Raw genomic sequence first — 14,792 nt, forward strand, 5'->3', positions numbered from 1 at the left:
TCTCAAAGAGGTAAAAGCTAAGAGGTGCTGATGAAGCTTTGCGAATAAAAGCTTTTGAAGTGAAGGCATATGAGAGAATTATTCAGGTCTGATTACCTTTGTTGGTGAGCGGTGAGAGGAATGCGTCATGCGTCTGTGGTGTGTGGTGGTGGGAGTGAGCGGAGGAGGCAGTGTCCATGTCTTTGGCCCTCGGCCCCAGACTGTCCAGCCAGGTGTGGTTCCCAGGAGCTGCCTGAGGGGGCACTGTGTCCATGTCACTGTTCAACAGGCTGTCAGCCGACTGGGACTTCAGCAGCCGTGTGCTCAGCACTTGAAAAGACAGCAAAGAGAAGTGTGGTGTAGTGAGCTAAAGCCCCAGATGATGCACATTTCAAACACATTCAACTTGAAGGCAGAGTGGAAGTTGTGCCACAGCCCTTCAGCCACTGACTGGCCTATTTCAAGTCCAAAGGGTTATGTTTACAGATGTTTTTGATACGTGAGACAAAAAACAGCACAGTGAAAGCAACCACTTGAAAAACAACTGCTGCACAAATCAACTCCTCAGCCTTTAATGTGGTTACTTTTTCAAAGCCGCCCTGTATTTCCTGGATTCTGCGTCACTCACCTGTGCGACATCGTCCATTCCTCAGTGGTGAGCTGAGGCTGCCGACAGGAATGACAGGGAAGGGCCAAAGAAAGTCCTTGTGGAGCCTCTTCAGTGCCATGACGAAGTCCTCGACGCGGGCCACGCGGTTTCGCTCGCGGCACAACCAGCCAATGAGCTCAAAGCCCAGCTGAGCAGAGAAGCAGCCCAGGTCCCGGAGCCGCACTTGCTCCAGGAGGTGGCGGGCGTGGCGCCACAGCATCATGTCGATGTACATGTTCTCTGCGCATTCCACATCCCGACTGGAGAGGAGCCAGGGAGAGAAAAAGAAGAGACAAAGATCATATAGAATTCTTTATATGTGGCAGCATGAGCGCGAGAGAGAGGAGAGAGAGATTATTTAGGCACGATGAGGGAGGAGTCGCATCACAGTGGCCTTACATGTAGATAAAGAGAAGAGAGGAATGTATCAGTGTGAAATGAAGCATAAAAATAACTATCAGACCAAGGCCTATGAGCACTTGTACAAGACAGTGAGAGACAACAGTTTTCTTCTCAGCATAAGAGGGTTTAGGCAGTCTACTTTAAGCATTTTGTGTAGATCCAGCACTGGCAGTTGGTAAAAAAAAAAAAAATGTTGATCAAATGAATCAGAGCGCCTAATCTCCCACTGAATGGACTGCAAATCCTTCAGTCTGCTCCTCACCAGTTGAGACGTGAAGTGAAGCAGCCAAAGCTGCCGAATGCAAATTAAAATGTGCATGTTGAACTAAGATAGGAGAGTTTTAAACAGTGTGCGTCCATAACGTGGAAAAAGATACACATGTAAATAGGAACAGGAGCGGGAAATGCTGTCAGACACAACTACGGATGGATTTGTTACACACGGCTTCTATTTCAAATGGATCTGTTTCATAACGTACCCACAACCGGCTGCCTGTAACATGTGACTTGTAGGGCAGTGTGTGTGCATTTGAGTGTGTGTGTGTGTGTCTATACCCTTTAGCAGAGGGTCCAGTGGGCATGCTGAAGGTCTTCTGCAGGTTGAACTTGCCCGTTGCAATAGCGTCTGCTGACTGGGACAGGCTGATGCTGCGGTTTCTAAAGAACTCAAAACCCCCAGTTGAGCTTGGTTCCTGAAGACACAGACAGAGTATAACTCGCTATGTGTTTATGTAACAGTTCACTCCCATCTGCCATCCATCCCTTGATTTGGACTTTTACTTGTGGCTCTAGACTTGCTGCCTCGTGGCTGTATGCCTCCACCAGCCTTTGATCTTTTGGATGTAACATATCATGCCTTCATCATTTCAGCCTATTGGACATTTGTGGGAAACTTTGTCATAATGGTGTATGAATTCTTGAGTTATGTCCACAAACTGATTTGTGAGGTCAAAGTGACGTTGCCCTTTAACCTCTAACATCTAAATCAGTGCATTAGAGTCCGAGTGGATGTTTGTGCCAAATTTGAAAACATTCCCAAAGGCGTTCCTGGAATATTGCGTTCATAAGAATGGGACGGACAACCTGACAACAGGATGCCTTCAGTCACAGCTGTCACCAGTACAAAGGCATTAAAAAAAAAAAAAAAAAAAATCAGTATCTGAAGATGTTCACCTGAGTGGTGGGTGTTGGGGGCGGGGTCTCCATCTCCCCAGAGCCAATGGCTTTGAGGAATCGGATCATGTGCCGGCAGAGGTCCCACTTGCCCTGCTCCAGAGCCGTGTTGAAGAGCAGAGTGGCGTGTTGTCTGCTCACTGCCGGCACCTCCATGTTCTGGACAGGGAGAAGACAAATAAAGATGAGAAGAGGACGGTCTTCCCACTTCAAAATATAATCATCATTCAGGTGTGTAGCATGACAGGCGTTTCCAAGTTGTGTACAAAGTGTGTGAGTGTGTCTTCCCATTCACAGCCCCTACCTGGAGTATGATCAGATACGAGGCTGCTGTATCCAGATCCTGCGCCATGAGACACTCCTCAAACAGATCCTTGGGGTTTCCTACGGCCGCAAACAGGTAGTTCCACAGAGCGTACTCTGTCTTCCTGGCACAGTGAACGATGGTCTGGAGGAACAGGGGGAACTCTGTGATGAACTTGGCCACGGTGGGCAGCAGCGGGTCGGGGATGGGCTCCCGCGATGTAGCCTCTTCCTCCAGCACCACGTGCACCATCAGCTCCATGACATGAGGGGAAGTAGGGGAGGGAGGCGCATGACTGGGCCAGGAGCAGCGCCTGTGGGACAGTAAACATGAAGAAGACACGTTAAGTGAAAGTTTTTTTTTTTCCCATATTTTTCAGCTCGACTATTAAGTGACAAAATATGAGCCCCCACTATTTACCTGCTCGCCCAGGTTGCGAACCAGCAGCTGCCTCAGGATGTGGTGGAGGTAGATCTGCGAGGTCCTCTCAACGGTGCAGTAAGGGAACAGCGCCTCCAGTGGCTCGGAGGCTCCCTGCAGGCCGTCATACAGCACCGTCTCGTTGGTGGCTCCCAGCACCAGGGCGTCCTCAAACAGCACAGCCAGAGGGTAGATGTTGATATGGAACGGCAGCATGATGCGTCTGGAGAGGAAGGAGTGGGGCTTGCGATGGTCCCGGGGAAACAGCGGCAGCCAGACTTTCATGCCCGCCTCCCCACATGACAACCACAGGGCCTCCAGCAGGTGGCGCTTCTTCCTGTTGGAGCGACAGGTCGTCCACACGTTCTCGACACACTGGGCCAACACTACCGGAGGACAAAATGGTAGCTGGAGGAGAGAGAAAGACGGAGCGAATCATCAATCAAAAGATGCACAACTACATAGTTTTTGCTCTATGTTTCATAATTCTTACAAATGCAAATGAACATTTCTTTGCCACTTTACACAGGGCTTTTCAAACTTTTTCATGCTCTGAACAAGAAGACAACAAGATTTAAAAAATTATAACTATTATTGACTGGATATGACTAAGATAGCTAATCTGAAAAAGCACTGTAGTTAACACATCTTCTCAAATCAAGTATGGTGACTGGAACTGTATTTTGCAACATGGGAGGGAAAAAACACAAGTTGGCATGTATCTCCTGATTAAAGGTAAAACTGGTGGAAAAATAAAAAGCCTGTTGTTCCACAAGAGACGTTTCAACTCACCAGCTTCTTATGGTTGGCAGGGGTCTCCTTCTCTCGTACCTGGGGTCCTGAACGGTCCCTTTGTAGCATGATCAACTGGCCAGCCAGGTTCAACATGATACTCTCTGCCATGCAGGCCTGAGGTGGGTGGACATGGACATGCAAACACACACACTTACAGCTACAGATTTATGTCAATAAAGGTATACAAATTGTGTGTGTGATCATGTTCCTGCTTTACCTGCTGCGGGGCTTTGAATGTGATTCCAGTCTCCGGTGCGCACCGACGTGAGCGTGACGGAGACTACGAGGGCGGGGTGAGGGATGTAGCGAGACATGGACACCTCCTGGAGCAGCTCCACACTGGCTGATGGGCTGGGACTGGAAAAACAAGTTGAAATACACTTATGTAAGGCCCAATCCTGAGTTTGAAAGGAAAGCACTCATACACAAGGAAAAACTGAGCTGGAGTTGGAGAATTACTTCCATATGAGTTCGACTTATGAAATAAGCAGAGTCTTGAGGATTCTTGAAATACTTTAGTTAGGTAGGTGCACTGCAAACCCAATTAACTCTTACTCACGCCAGAGCGACTTGACTGAAAAAACACTCAAGTAAGAGATAAAGTCAAAGCTTTGAGGCCGGCTGAACGCCTCTCATTACAGACGCACACTGGTCACAGCTGAACGTAAAGCTGGGGCCGAGCGCTGTCATGTGATGGATATTAGGTCTATTACTTTTCCTCAAAGCCTCGTTTCCCGAGGGAAAAAAGCTGCTGAGTAACACTACTGATGACTACTCATGCCAAGGATTTCCCTCTTGTGTGTGAACGGGAGAAACTGTGCTCGACTTGCAAAACTGAAAAAACTATTTAGGAAACACAGAATGAGCATGTGGTCATGAAACTGTGGTCCGCCTGCATTTCAACACATAACTCTGCTACTACACATAGAAAAAGCACCAAGTTTAGAGCCATGAGGTAAAGCATTTCGGCCAATCCTCAGGGACAATTACTCGGTTGGGGGATATGTTGAAATTTAAGAATGAGAAAACTTTACATTTAGGCACAGGAAAATAAATAGTTTCCAAGTAAATAATAACAAAGATGAACCAAAGAACAGCATTGACTTGTCATGGCTGCCTGTCATTAAAACAAATATCATTAGGTTAGGAAAGGGTTAAAGTCAGACACAAATTGTTGAGTTTAACCCTCAGATGCTCCTTCAATTGTTACGACATCCATGACCCCTGGACAAAAACGTCCACCTATAGAGAGTGACATTTAGACCTCTGTTTTAAGCAGTTCCTCCCAAAATATTTGTGACCCATATAGAGCTGGGTCTTGACTAAACATGGAAATCACTTTTGACATGGGTTTCAAGATTTTACCCCCTTCCTGACCAGTTGTTTTTGCTGCAAAAACATATAAGGATCGTGTTGAAAACTGGCTAAACTTAAAGTTCAACTTGAAATATGCTCATGTAAACAAAGAATTTCAAAGAACTTGTAATACATTTTTTGTTTGGCTTATTGTAAGTAATCAACTTAGTAAGTTTCATGGTGATATCTATAGGATAAAATTTTTTCCCTATTCACGTGTGAAAAAAGACCGTGTTAAGTCTATGGCTAAACTTCAAGGTCGATGAGAGAGGGGTAAATGTTGTCCAATTGAGAAACAATTTCACCAGCAGAGTTTTCTCATGTATTGCAACCAATTTATTAAAAAAAAAAATCATAAAAATATGAAGTTTAAAATTTACATGTAAAAATGGGCCCACTTCATGGACATTTTTGTCCACGAAGAGTCATGGATGTTTTTAAATTGCATTACGAGTCCAAAAAAATGGTCTTTCATGCTAAAACTCAGGACATCCAGAGTTTACCCTAAGGTACACCTCCTTACCAAAAATCAGGCACCAATGACCTTTCATTTGACCGTGGGGAGTTGGAAAAGTATGAGAGGTGGACAAAAATGTCCAGGGGTAATCTGAGGGTTAAAGTAGTGTGGTTTAGGTAAATTAATAAAACAACGAAGCAGCTGAATCACTAAACTGAAAGTCTTAATGTGAGATGACCTAGGAAGAAGAATGAGGTATGGCTGTAATCATCACAGGCCCAGTGATGTCAGACTGGAGGTGAACGTGTGCACGTGGTGGCGTACCCGTCATTCCTCCTCTCTATACTGTACAGGCAGATGGAGCAGTCGGCTCTGAACAGGATGACCATGTCTCTGAAGACGTTGAGCAGCAGCGTGTCAGAGTGCAGCTTTGTGACCGAGGCGAAAGCGTTGTCCAAGTTGGATGACCGCAGGTACAGCCTCAGCTGGAGACACGAGGGGGGAGAAGTTATCATAACTAACGTAACTTTCTGTTTTTAGGCTGGAGGAAGAGGAGGATTTAACAACAGTCATAAAAAATGTATGTGTGTGTGTGTGTGTGTGTGTGAAGCTTCAGTCTCACCTCCTCTTGCTGGTGTATGAAATTGTAACAGGCGACGACCACAAAGTCATTCCACCAAGCCAGACCTCCTGTCACCGTCATGTTCTGCTCCTACAAACACACGCGCACACACACACACACACACACACACAAAATGGGCATTCACTAGTGTACAAAAACAAACTGGTCACTGTGTTTCATTCAAAAAAATAAACACACTCATCACAGTGAGTTTCTTCTTTCTATTCTGGGCAGCCCAGAAAGTTTTTAACTGCAGTGTGAATCTGATACCTACAAACTAAACCCTCTCAGGACAGCATTAGTATTGCCAGGAGAGGTCAATTTAATTTTGCCAGTGTATGTTGATCATTTTAGTGAGCCATAGGGTGGTAAAATATTTTATTGGGGGACAGTGGTAACTCAGGGACATGCCCATTTGCATGTGCCAAATGTGTAAAACTCTCCATATCATAACGAATGCATTAGCTCCTGACCCTGTTTACACTATTTTCTCTGTTTTTGTGGTACCAAACTGTGCTTAAATTGACCATTTTATCTATGTATGCCTTATTTTGTATTCTGTTTGTATGCTTTTAGTTGTCCTTTCCCACTGAATTCTATCTGGCATCACATACCTGAGTGATATTTCCAAACAGCTTCCATTTCCTGGTGTATAAGGAGTAGTGTGCAAAGCCTCGCCTCCCTGCGACAGCCATACACTGGCCTGTTGTGTCTATGGCTGCAAACTATATGCACACACACACACACACACACACACACACACACACACACACACACACACACACACACACACACACACAATAACAAAACAAACACAACATGGATAGTCGTCAAGTCCTGGAATATTCATATTGACAAAATCTGTTTTGTCATTGACACTAACACTTCTCTCGCACCTGCTGTACAGGTAATCCTGTTTGTATACACACACTTGTGGTCCCGGGGAATCGGTTTACTTTGTAAACACATTGTAACTGCTCTGCAAACTTGCACACAGCAGCATTTACAGTCTGTGTACACACAGGACCTGGGCAAAGCGAGAGTTGTAAACATGTGTGTAGTGCCTGGTGTTTTCTATACACAACGACACACTGAGGGCCGGACCATTTCAGAGAGAGAGTCAGCACAGGAGAGACGCTCTCTGTCACTGATGGGATTCCTCAAACTTGCTTTAAGGGATGTACCAACAAAGCAAAAATTCCACGCATTTGATAATATAGTATTTCAAAATACTGTCTGAAAAGTGTAACACATACACACACACACACACACACACACACACACACACTTACCCGTATAGGCCAGTTGCTCTCTAGGTATGTGCTGTGAATCTAGAGGAAAAGAAAGAAATGATTACACAAATCAATACATACTCACACACACAAAGACACTTCACTTGTTGAATCAAGTGAGCAGCCTGCTGATGCGACGACATTTTCTGCTTACTTACAACTGTTAGCATCTTATAATGTTTCTGTTCTCACTGTTTTTACTTTCTCTTTAATCTAAGGAAGGTTTTCGGAGCACACAGGCTTGTTTTTTTTAACACCATCGACTTCACACAGCTGGACACCCTCTCCAAAAAAAACATGAGCACATTACACCAATACTTGCATCCTGCCACTGGCGAACTGTGGGTGGTCTGGAGTGGATTTTAAAGTTTTATTGATTACTTTGAAATCTCAGACTGGTCTGGCTCCTAGCTAGCTCTCTGACCTTCTCACTGCCTATAAAAGCCGGCCTGCTCTTTACATTCCTGCAAGGCTGGCAGTCCCAAAGTCCAGGCTAAAGTCAAAAGGTGCTTGTGCCTTACTGTGTGGACTGTACTAACGCTACTAATGATACTACTGTACAGCCTGCGGTCAGCTCTATCGATGAGCGTGTGTATTCATACTGAAACCTGTGGGTCCTTACCTGGACCACGTGCCAGTGCTTGTGTCCCAGTAAAGTGCTGAGTCCCTGAGAGAGAGAGGAGTTGGGGCTGGGGGGATGGTGCAGCGGGCTGCTGTCCCGTGGGTGTATGTGTGTGTGAGGGTGTGTGATGTGTGTGTCAGAGGTGCTGTGGACCTGCGTGGGGTCACCACAGGTCAGGTAGAGCCGGTCTTCACCATGGAGTAGCACCTGCTCCTGGTTACTCTGTTGAAAGGAGAGAGCAGCAGACAGGACAAATGTGTTATACTTGGTGTGTATGTGTGTGCGTGTGTGTGCACATCACATGTGCCTCTGTGAGTGTAAACAAGTGGTCATATTGAGTTTATTTGTTTCCTCTAACACCAACATTTAATCTCAGTTTTCTTTGAAATGGCACATGCTAGTGACATGACTCGTTCTTGCTGGCAGCATCATTACTATTTTTTTCCAATGGTATTTTTTGCACCCCTAAAGATCATTTTATGGTATTTTAGAGACACTTTCGCTCTCTACTTTGCTCTGCTTCCCCATGTTCAGATTTTCTTGATGCATTGCTTAAACCATGAACAGTGGTTCCTTCCTGCTAACAACTGGATCGTAAGGATTACACCTTAGGAAAGCACCCATAGATTGTGATCGATGGTATTTTTAAACTTCTTATTCGATTTGTGTGACACAACTGTGTGCCATACCAGTCTGAGTGTGCAGCAGATAACACTATGCCTCCTCTCGCTTCTCCAGACGAGCTGAAAGCCGCTATCACAGCAACCTGGGCCTCCATAACACCTCAGCAGAGCCACAGGCTGACTGCCTCCATGTCGTGCTGCATTGATGTGGCCATACATGCAAGAGGAGCCCCAACCAAGTATTGAGTGCATAAATGAACATACTTTGCCGAAGCTAGGGTTAGGTTTGTGGAATTTTTATTTTTTGAGCACCTGTATATCTTCAAAATGTCCAGACTGCCAGACTGTAACACAGCATTACCCAGATATTCACTGCACGGCCAATTTTATGACACACTTTCAGTATCTCTTTTTTATTTCTTGTTATACCAACTAGCCATGAGAGGAAAAAGGCTTTTAAAAATTGACCCACGAGTCCTGCTCCTCCCCCATGCTTCAGTGCCTGAAGTTTGTTTTCTTGGATGTATCTGAACACTTCACCACACATACCAGTGTCTCCCATCGATGAGTCAGCACAGCCTGGCACAACATAAAGCACGAGGTGAATGATTCAATAATGTTCCCAAAACTAAGTAGAAACTGATCCAGTACCAGTTAATCCATCCGAGCCAGCTGGTATAAGCTTGGCACAAAGCCTCACAGATAATAAAATATCTCTGCTCTCACATGGGACACAGCCTACAACACCACATCATTCACTAGCAGACACTTTCTTTGCCAACACGCAGAAACCACAGTCACCACTGGCTTTACGACTGGAGAACAAGTTCTAACCATGACTGAATCTGCGTGAATCAGACATGGAGACGACTGCTGATCATTTGCTCAGGAGAGAACAGGGTGAACTTAGGGCTGGAGTCAAAACAGGCTTGCACAGAGGAAGAGTTGAATATGTTGTGTCCCAGGTGCAACAGTCTGTAACATCTATATAAAAAAAATCTTCTATATATCTGACCACACAAAAACTCATTTAATTACTCTGCACTTGGGGACCAATGCTACAGTCAGAGATATCAAAACCTCTAAAGGAGTAGTTCATTCAATTAGTGGACCACCAACTGCTGACGGTGGAATTAAAAGGTTTAGCAAGCTGCTTCAACTGAAAACGCAGCTTTCCACAACCTGCAATGTAACATTTTAAGAGACTGAACAACAATAATAACTTTAGTCTGCTCTGTGGACGCAGAAACCTCCATCCAGTCTGGAGAGGGTTCTCTGTCCCCTGCCCCGATGACGCCCCACATCTCTTGTGTGTCTCCATCATTCCTCTCACCGTGCACGGGTTAACAGTGAGGGCGCTCTTGATGAAGTGAAACTGCAGAATGCCAGCCTGCAGTGAGGAGCGAGGAGGCGTCTCCATCTCTTCCTCCTGGTCCTGCTGCTCCTCCTGTCTCCTCCTCTCCGGTTTGGTGGGGATCACCCACAGATGGTAGCCCTCTGCTCCCCAGCTCTGGAGAGGCAGCAACACATGAGTTTCAATATAGATACTATGGTTACATGTTCAAATGCATTTAATATGTAACAGGCTAGCACTGTTCCTAAAAGGAAAAAACATGCCAACTGCACAGAAACATTTAAAATAATGGGCAAGAAAAAAAAAATCATTGCCAATCATTGCCACCATAGCGTGCCATGTACCGAGTACTGAAGCTTAAAAATATGTCGCATTTGATTTTCAGCAGATATTTTTGTTATCAAGGATGTCAGGGTTGGGAAGCTGATGTCCTGATATCTTTATGAACATGATGGTCAACATGATGGGTTTCTATTTAAAAGCACTGTTTTTATCAGGCCTGTGTGACTGCTAATGCAGAATGACAAATTTCCCAACACTGACTGGACTAGTACCAAGAGAAATTAAAAACAAAACAAAACAAAAAAGACATATCTACATTAAGATTCCTGCTCTGTCAGCACTCAGCTTGATGACAACAGGGATGGAGATCAATTCACCTAAGGCCTATTATTTCAAAATGCATTGTTTTCTAATTTGTTTTAGTATAGAACAGCAGACATAATAAATATCTCCTCACTGACTGAAGTGCCTTTTCATGTAAATTGATTTTGGAAGTATAAACCAAAACTGTTTCATAAATTGACTGAATGGAAAAAAGATAATGTTGGTTAAAAAGGCCCCTCCCTCAGAATTTAAAACCAAGCTATCAAACTGCTTTTTTCAAAAGTTCCTCCTTAAATACATTTTTTTTTTATTTAACAGAGTGGGGAGGAGGGCATCAGTAAGTACTTAGTGTAGCTGTTTTAAACAAAAGATCCTTAAAAATCCTCATGTTGTAGCTCATTAGATTATACACCATTGCACATAATCCCCTATGGAGCTCAAATATGACCTGACTGTATCCCACAATCCCTCTAGACCCAGATCAAGGTGCCTAAGGGTGGCGGTAGCTTTTTCCATCCCTATTAAGTCTAAAAACTCTTCAAACCAATTGGCTTTGACCATTGTTTTAACTCTCTCTGTGTAACACTGATAAAAATGCTGCACATCAGGCTTTTTGCCTAATTACAAATACTATGCACATGAGAGAGAAAATGATACAGAGCATAAAACACAAAACTGTGAAGCTTTAAGCGGCACGCTCACCATAGAGCTGATTTTAATGGGGTCCTTCTTGGTACCATCAGAACGATACCTGAAATAAGAAACAGGAAGGTTGTTATAAGTTTGCGTGAAATGAGGTGTAATGTGTGTGTGTGTGTGTGTGTGTGTGTGTGTGTGTGTGTGTGTGTGTCCACCCACGCAAAGTCCTCTCCCAGAGTGCAGATAAGATGAGCTCCGAAGACACTCCACAGTGACAGGCCACCACACTCCCACGTAACCATGGCAACGCTGTAGTCAGGTGACCAGCAGATGAGCTTGACCGGGCCTGTCTTGTTGTAGATGTCTGAACAGAAAAATGAAAAGAAAGGCAGTGAATGGAGTTCATAATGGACTTATTTATTGTGATGCACCACAGGGTCTCATGTCAGATTTTGATTCTTCATCTCTGGGCTTCATGTGATGGCGGTGATGCACTGCAACTGTTCACACACATGTTTGCTCTATTACGTGGATGTGGTTATTTTGTCCAACCAAACCATATGAAGAGTCAGACTGGTGTTTGCCGTGCTTTCAAACAACAGAAGCCAAACGTACGACATGTGAAACCAAGAAAGCAAATGGCAGTACAGTCAAAATCACTTTTCTCTTTGCTGAACAGTCAAACAGGAAGTGAGCAAAGGTGTCGAAAAAGTAACAGTGGATGTGTGACTTCCCTGTTCGTCTATGCAGGCAGAGTAAACAATTAATTTACCTCCGAGGACGTTTTAGGTGAAATGTTAGGCAAGGTTCATCTGCGCATAAATAAGCCAAAGGATTTCCACTGAACTGAATGCAAGATGACCAGAATAATTACGAAAATGTGTTGGAAATATGTTGATTCTGGAAAAAGTCAAGAGGAATTGAGTATCGTTACTCAGTGTAATTCATGCACTGCGCAACTAGATGGGCTTATAATAGATATATAACTGCCATTTGTTTATATTTTACCTCCAAATGATTTTGTTTTTGAATGTAAGAAAACGACTAATAGAGTTCTGTCCTGTTTAAACGTGCATCGCTTATAAACTATATTCTGAATGTCTAATAAATAATCTTCCTATGTTTGTTTCACTTCGATGTAAGCCCAGTGAGTCCATAACTACTAATGCCAGGTTCTCCAAGGGATGTGAACACTAAGAGCTTCACTCTACGGACAACAGAACAAAATGTGAGTGCGTTCGGATGCTGTTGGCTCAGGATTTTAAATCACCCACTAGGGGGCGCTACAGTATCAGACCTGAATGCAGGCGACTGACTTGTGAGGAGGTGAACTGAGTGGAAACAAACACAGAGAGAGAACGGTGACACTTTAAGATGTGCAAACTACACTGAGGGGAGTGTGTGTGTGTGACATTTAGCTGTTAAAGAAGAGAGACAGACAGATGGAGGCGGAGACAAAGGAGGAGAGCGGCAGGAAGCAGTGCTATAGTAAATACCTGGGTAGTGTTTCGGAGTGAGCTCCAGTTTGTGGGAGAGCTGCATGGATCCTGTTGTGGTGTCGATCATGTACACCAACACTGAGCCACTGGAAAAATACAAACACACACAAACTGTCATGACCTTTTTACTGCAGCAATATAAGGCCAAAAAAAAAAATCACATAACATCCGAAAAAGCACAACAGAACTGGAACACAGCCTTTGTACAGATTACTACGGCCCAAGGTTACGGTCTGTTACTCTGAAATACCTCCAAGCTGTGTTTCCAGGTGGCTACTCCCTGCATGTCCGCATAGCAAACTGCCTGCACGCTCACATGCACGCACGTTTCATAGCCCCATACCAACAACACCACTGGACGAGGCTCAGCTCACTGTTTGCATTGTGTATCTGTGTGTGATTATATGATCGACTGCCGGGTTTTCCCATTTACATCAATTACTGCCAACTAGCATAAATAGCTTGCTCTTTCTGATACAAAATCACCACAATCAGAGGTATATTTTCATATGAGAGAGATACTCAAACATACAAAAACATACAGAGAAATCTTCTTTTTGACTAGTCAGCTTTCTGCTTGTTTTCTGTACAAATAAACTGGATTGTAGGTGTTACCTTACCTTCACATAGCTTCCTGCATAAGAATATTTATAACACAAGTGATAACAGGGCAAACTGCAGGGCTGTGAGTGTGTGTGTGTGTGTGTGTGTGTGTTTGTTACAGAAAGGTACATGAACAAAAGTGAATCATGGAGATGAAAAACTGAGAGGGAGAGCAAGGAGCGAGAAAGTTAGAAAAATTGCTGCCAAACTGGCAGATTGCACAATCCATGAGGGGTTTTTGACGAGCACACACTAGGTACTCTGGGTAAACACAGACTGACAGATTCTCACACTGGACACACACCGCATGAACAGCAATCAATCTCTCTCACACACCGATGCAGACAAACACACAAGTTGTCTTCCCGACAGCGTATTGTAAAGCTATAGGAGACACGAGCAGAAAGTTGCACACACACACACAAACCACACACACACACACACACACACACACACACACACACACACACACACACACACAAACACGTACCTGGCACAGCCAAAGGCCATCAGCCTGTATTTGTTGTTGACGGCCACACAGGTGCCATCAGTCACATCTGCTGCCCAGACGCCCTGTAGCTGCTGCAAAACACACACACACACACACACACACACACACACGCATCATCAGAAACCTTTAGGAATTACAATGTGTTCATGATGTGGCTAATCAGTAACCAGTAGCAGGCATTTTGAACGTTTTAACCACCACAGTTGACAAGAAAGTCGGTGGCCTTTAAATGTTTCCGACTGAACTTAACTGTGCACTAATAAGCCTAAATGTAAGAAAATCTACAGGAGAGGATTATCCTGATCCAAGTCTCACGCGGCTTAGCATCCATATTATCACCAGACGTCTTGTTTGCATTTTTGTTTTGAGAGAGAGAGAAAAGCCGGCACACTCGGTTGCTCAGTCCTAACACACTTTTGTTGTGCAAAAAAGGACAACATTTTGAATTTTTGTTAGGTCTGTCAGGCCTGAGTGAGTGGGCTTTCCTCTCCCTCTCTCTGTAATGAGCTTCTCAGCCCAGAGCTAAAATCAGCTGTTCCTATTTTAGGTTGTCTTTTCATTAAAAAAAAAAAAAAAAAAAAAAGGTAGACCTTAGATTTTGCAAGACTTTTTAAATGAAATGTAAGATCACTGTCACCACTGAAGTAACCATGAATAAAATGGTGAGCCATCAGAACTGTGCTCTGAATGCCTCTGCTGAAACGGCAACATTTTTAAGACCTTTTAAAATCTATAAAACTGACCTGAAGGATTAAAGACTCTATTTAATGATATTCAAGGAGCTTTGAAGCCTTGATTATAGTCAATCAAATTCAAGACGCAGGCAAAGCTTTTGAACCCCACTAGTCACCAGCCAACCAAACAGCATCCACAGCGAATAACTAGG

General features: G+C 44.1%; 1 protein-coding gene across 1 annotated transcript in view; it reads right to left on the reverse strand.

Annotated features, from left to right (window-relative positions):
- The window catches only part of ric1 (RIC1 homolog, RAB6A GEF complex partner 1), a 58,402-nt gene that overhangs the window by 5,325 nt on the left and 38,285 nt on the right, over positions 1-14,792 (reverse strand). The window contains 20 exon segments of the mRNA XM_030066139.1: positions 97-309; positions 608-888; positions 1,586-1,722; positions 2,204-2,362; positions 2,508-2,777; positions 2,779-2,820; positions 2,928-3,335; positions 3,720-3,836; positions 3,940-3,972; positions 3,974-4,079; positions 5,860-6,020; positions 6,158-6,247; positions 6,772-6,882; positions 7,450-7,488; positions 8,072-8,293; positions 10,028-10,204; positions 11,357-11,405; positions 11,513-11,657; positions 12,790-12,878; positions 13,886-13,977. Of these exon segments, the coding sequence (XP_029921999.1) occupies positions 97-309; positions 608-888; positions 1,586-1,722; positions 2,204-2,362; positions 2,508-2,777; positions 2,779-2,820; positions 2,928-3,335; positions 3,720-3,836; positions 3,940-3,972; positions 3,974-4,079; positions 5,860-6,020; positions 6,158-6,247; positions 6,772-6,882; positions 7,450-7,488; positions 8,072-8,293; positions 10,028-10,204; positions 11,357-11,405; positions 11,513-11,657; positions 12,790-12,878; positions 13,886-13,977 (2,941 nt within the window).

The sequence above is a fragment of the Myripristis murdjan genome, chromosome 12, assembly GCF_902150065.1.
Source record: "Myripristis murdjan chromosome 12, fMyrMur1.1, whole genome shotgun sequence".
Lineage (NCBI taxonomy): Eukaryota > Metazoa > Chordata > Actinopteri > Holocentriformes > Holocentridae > Myripristis > Myripristis murdjan.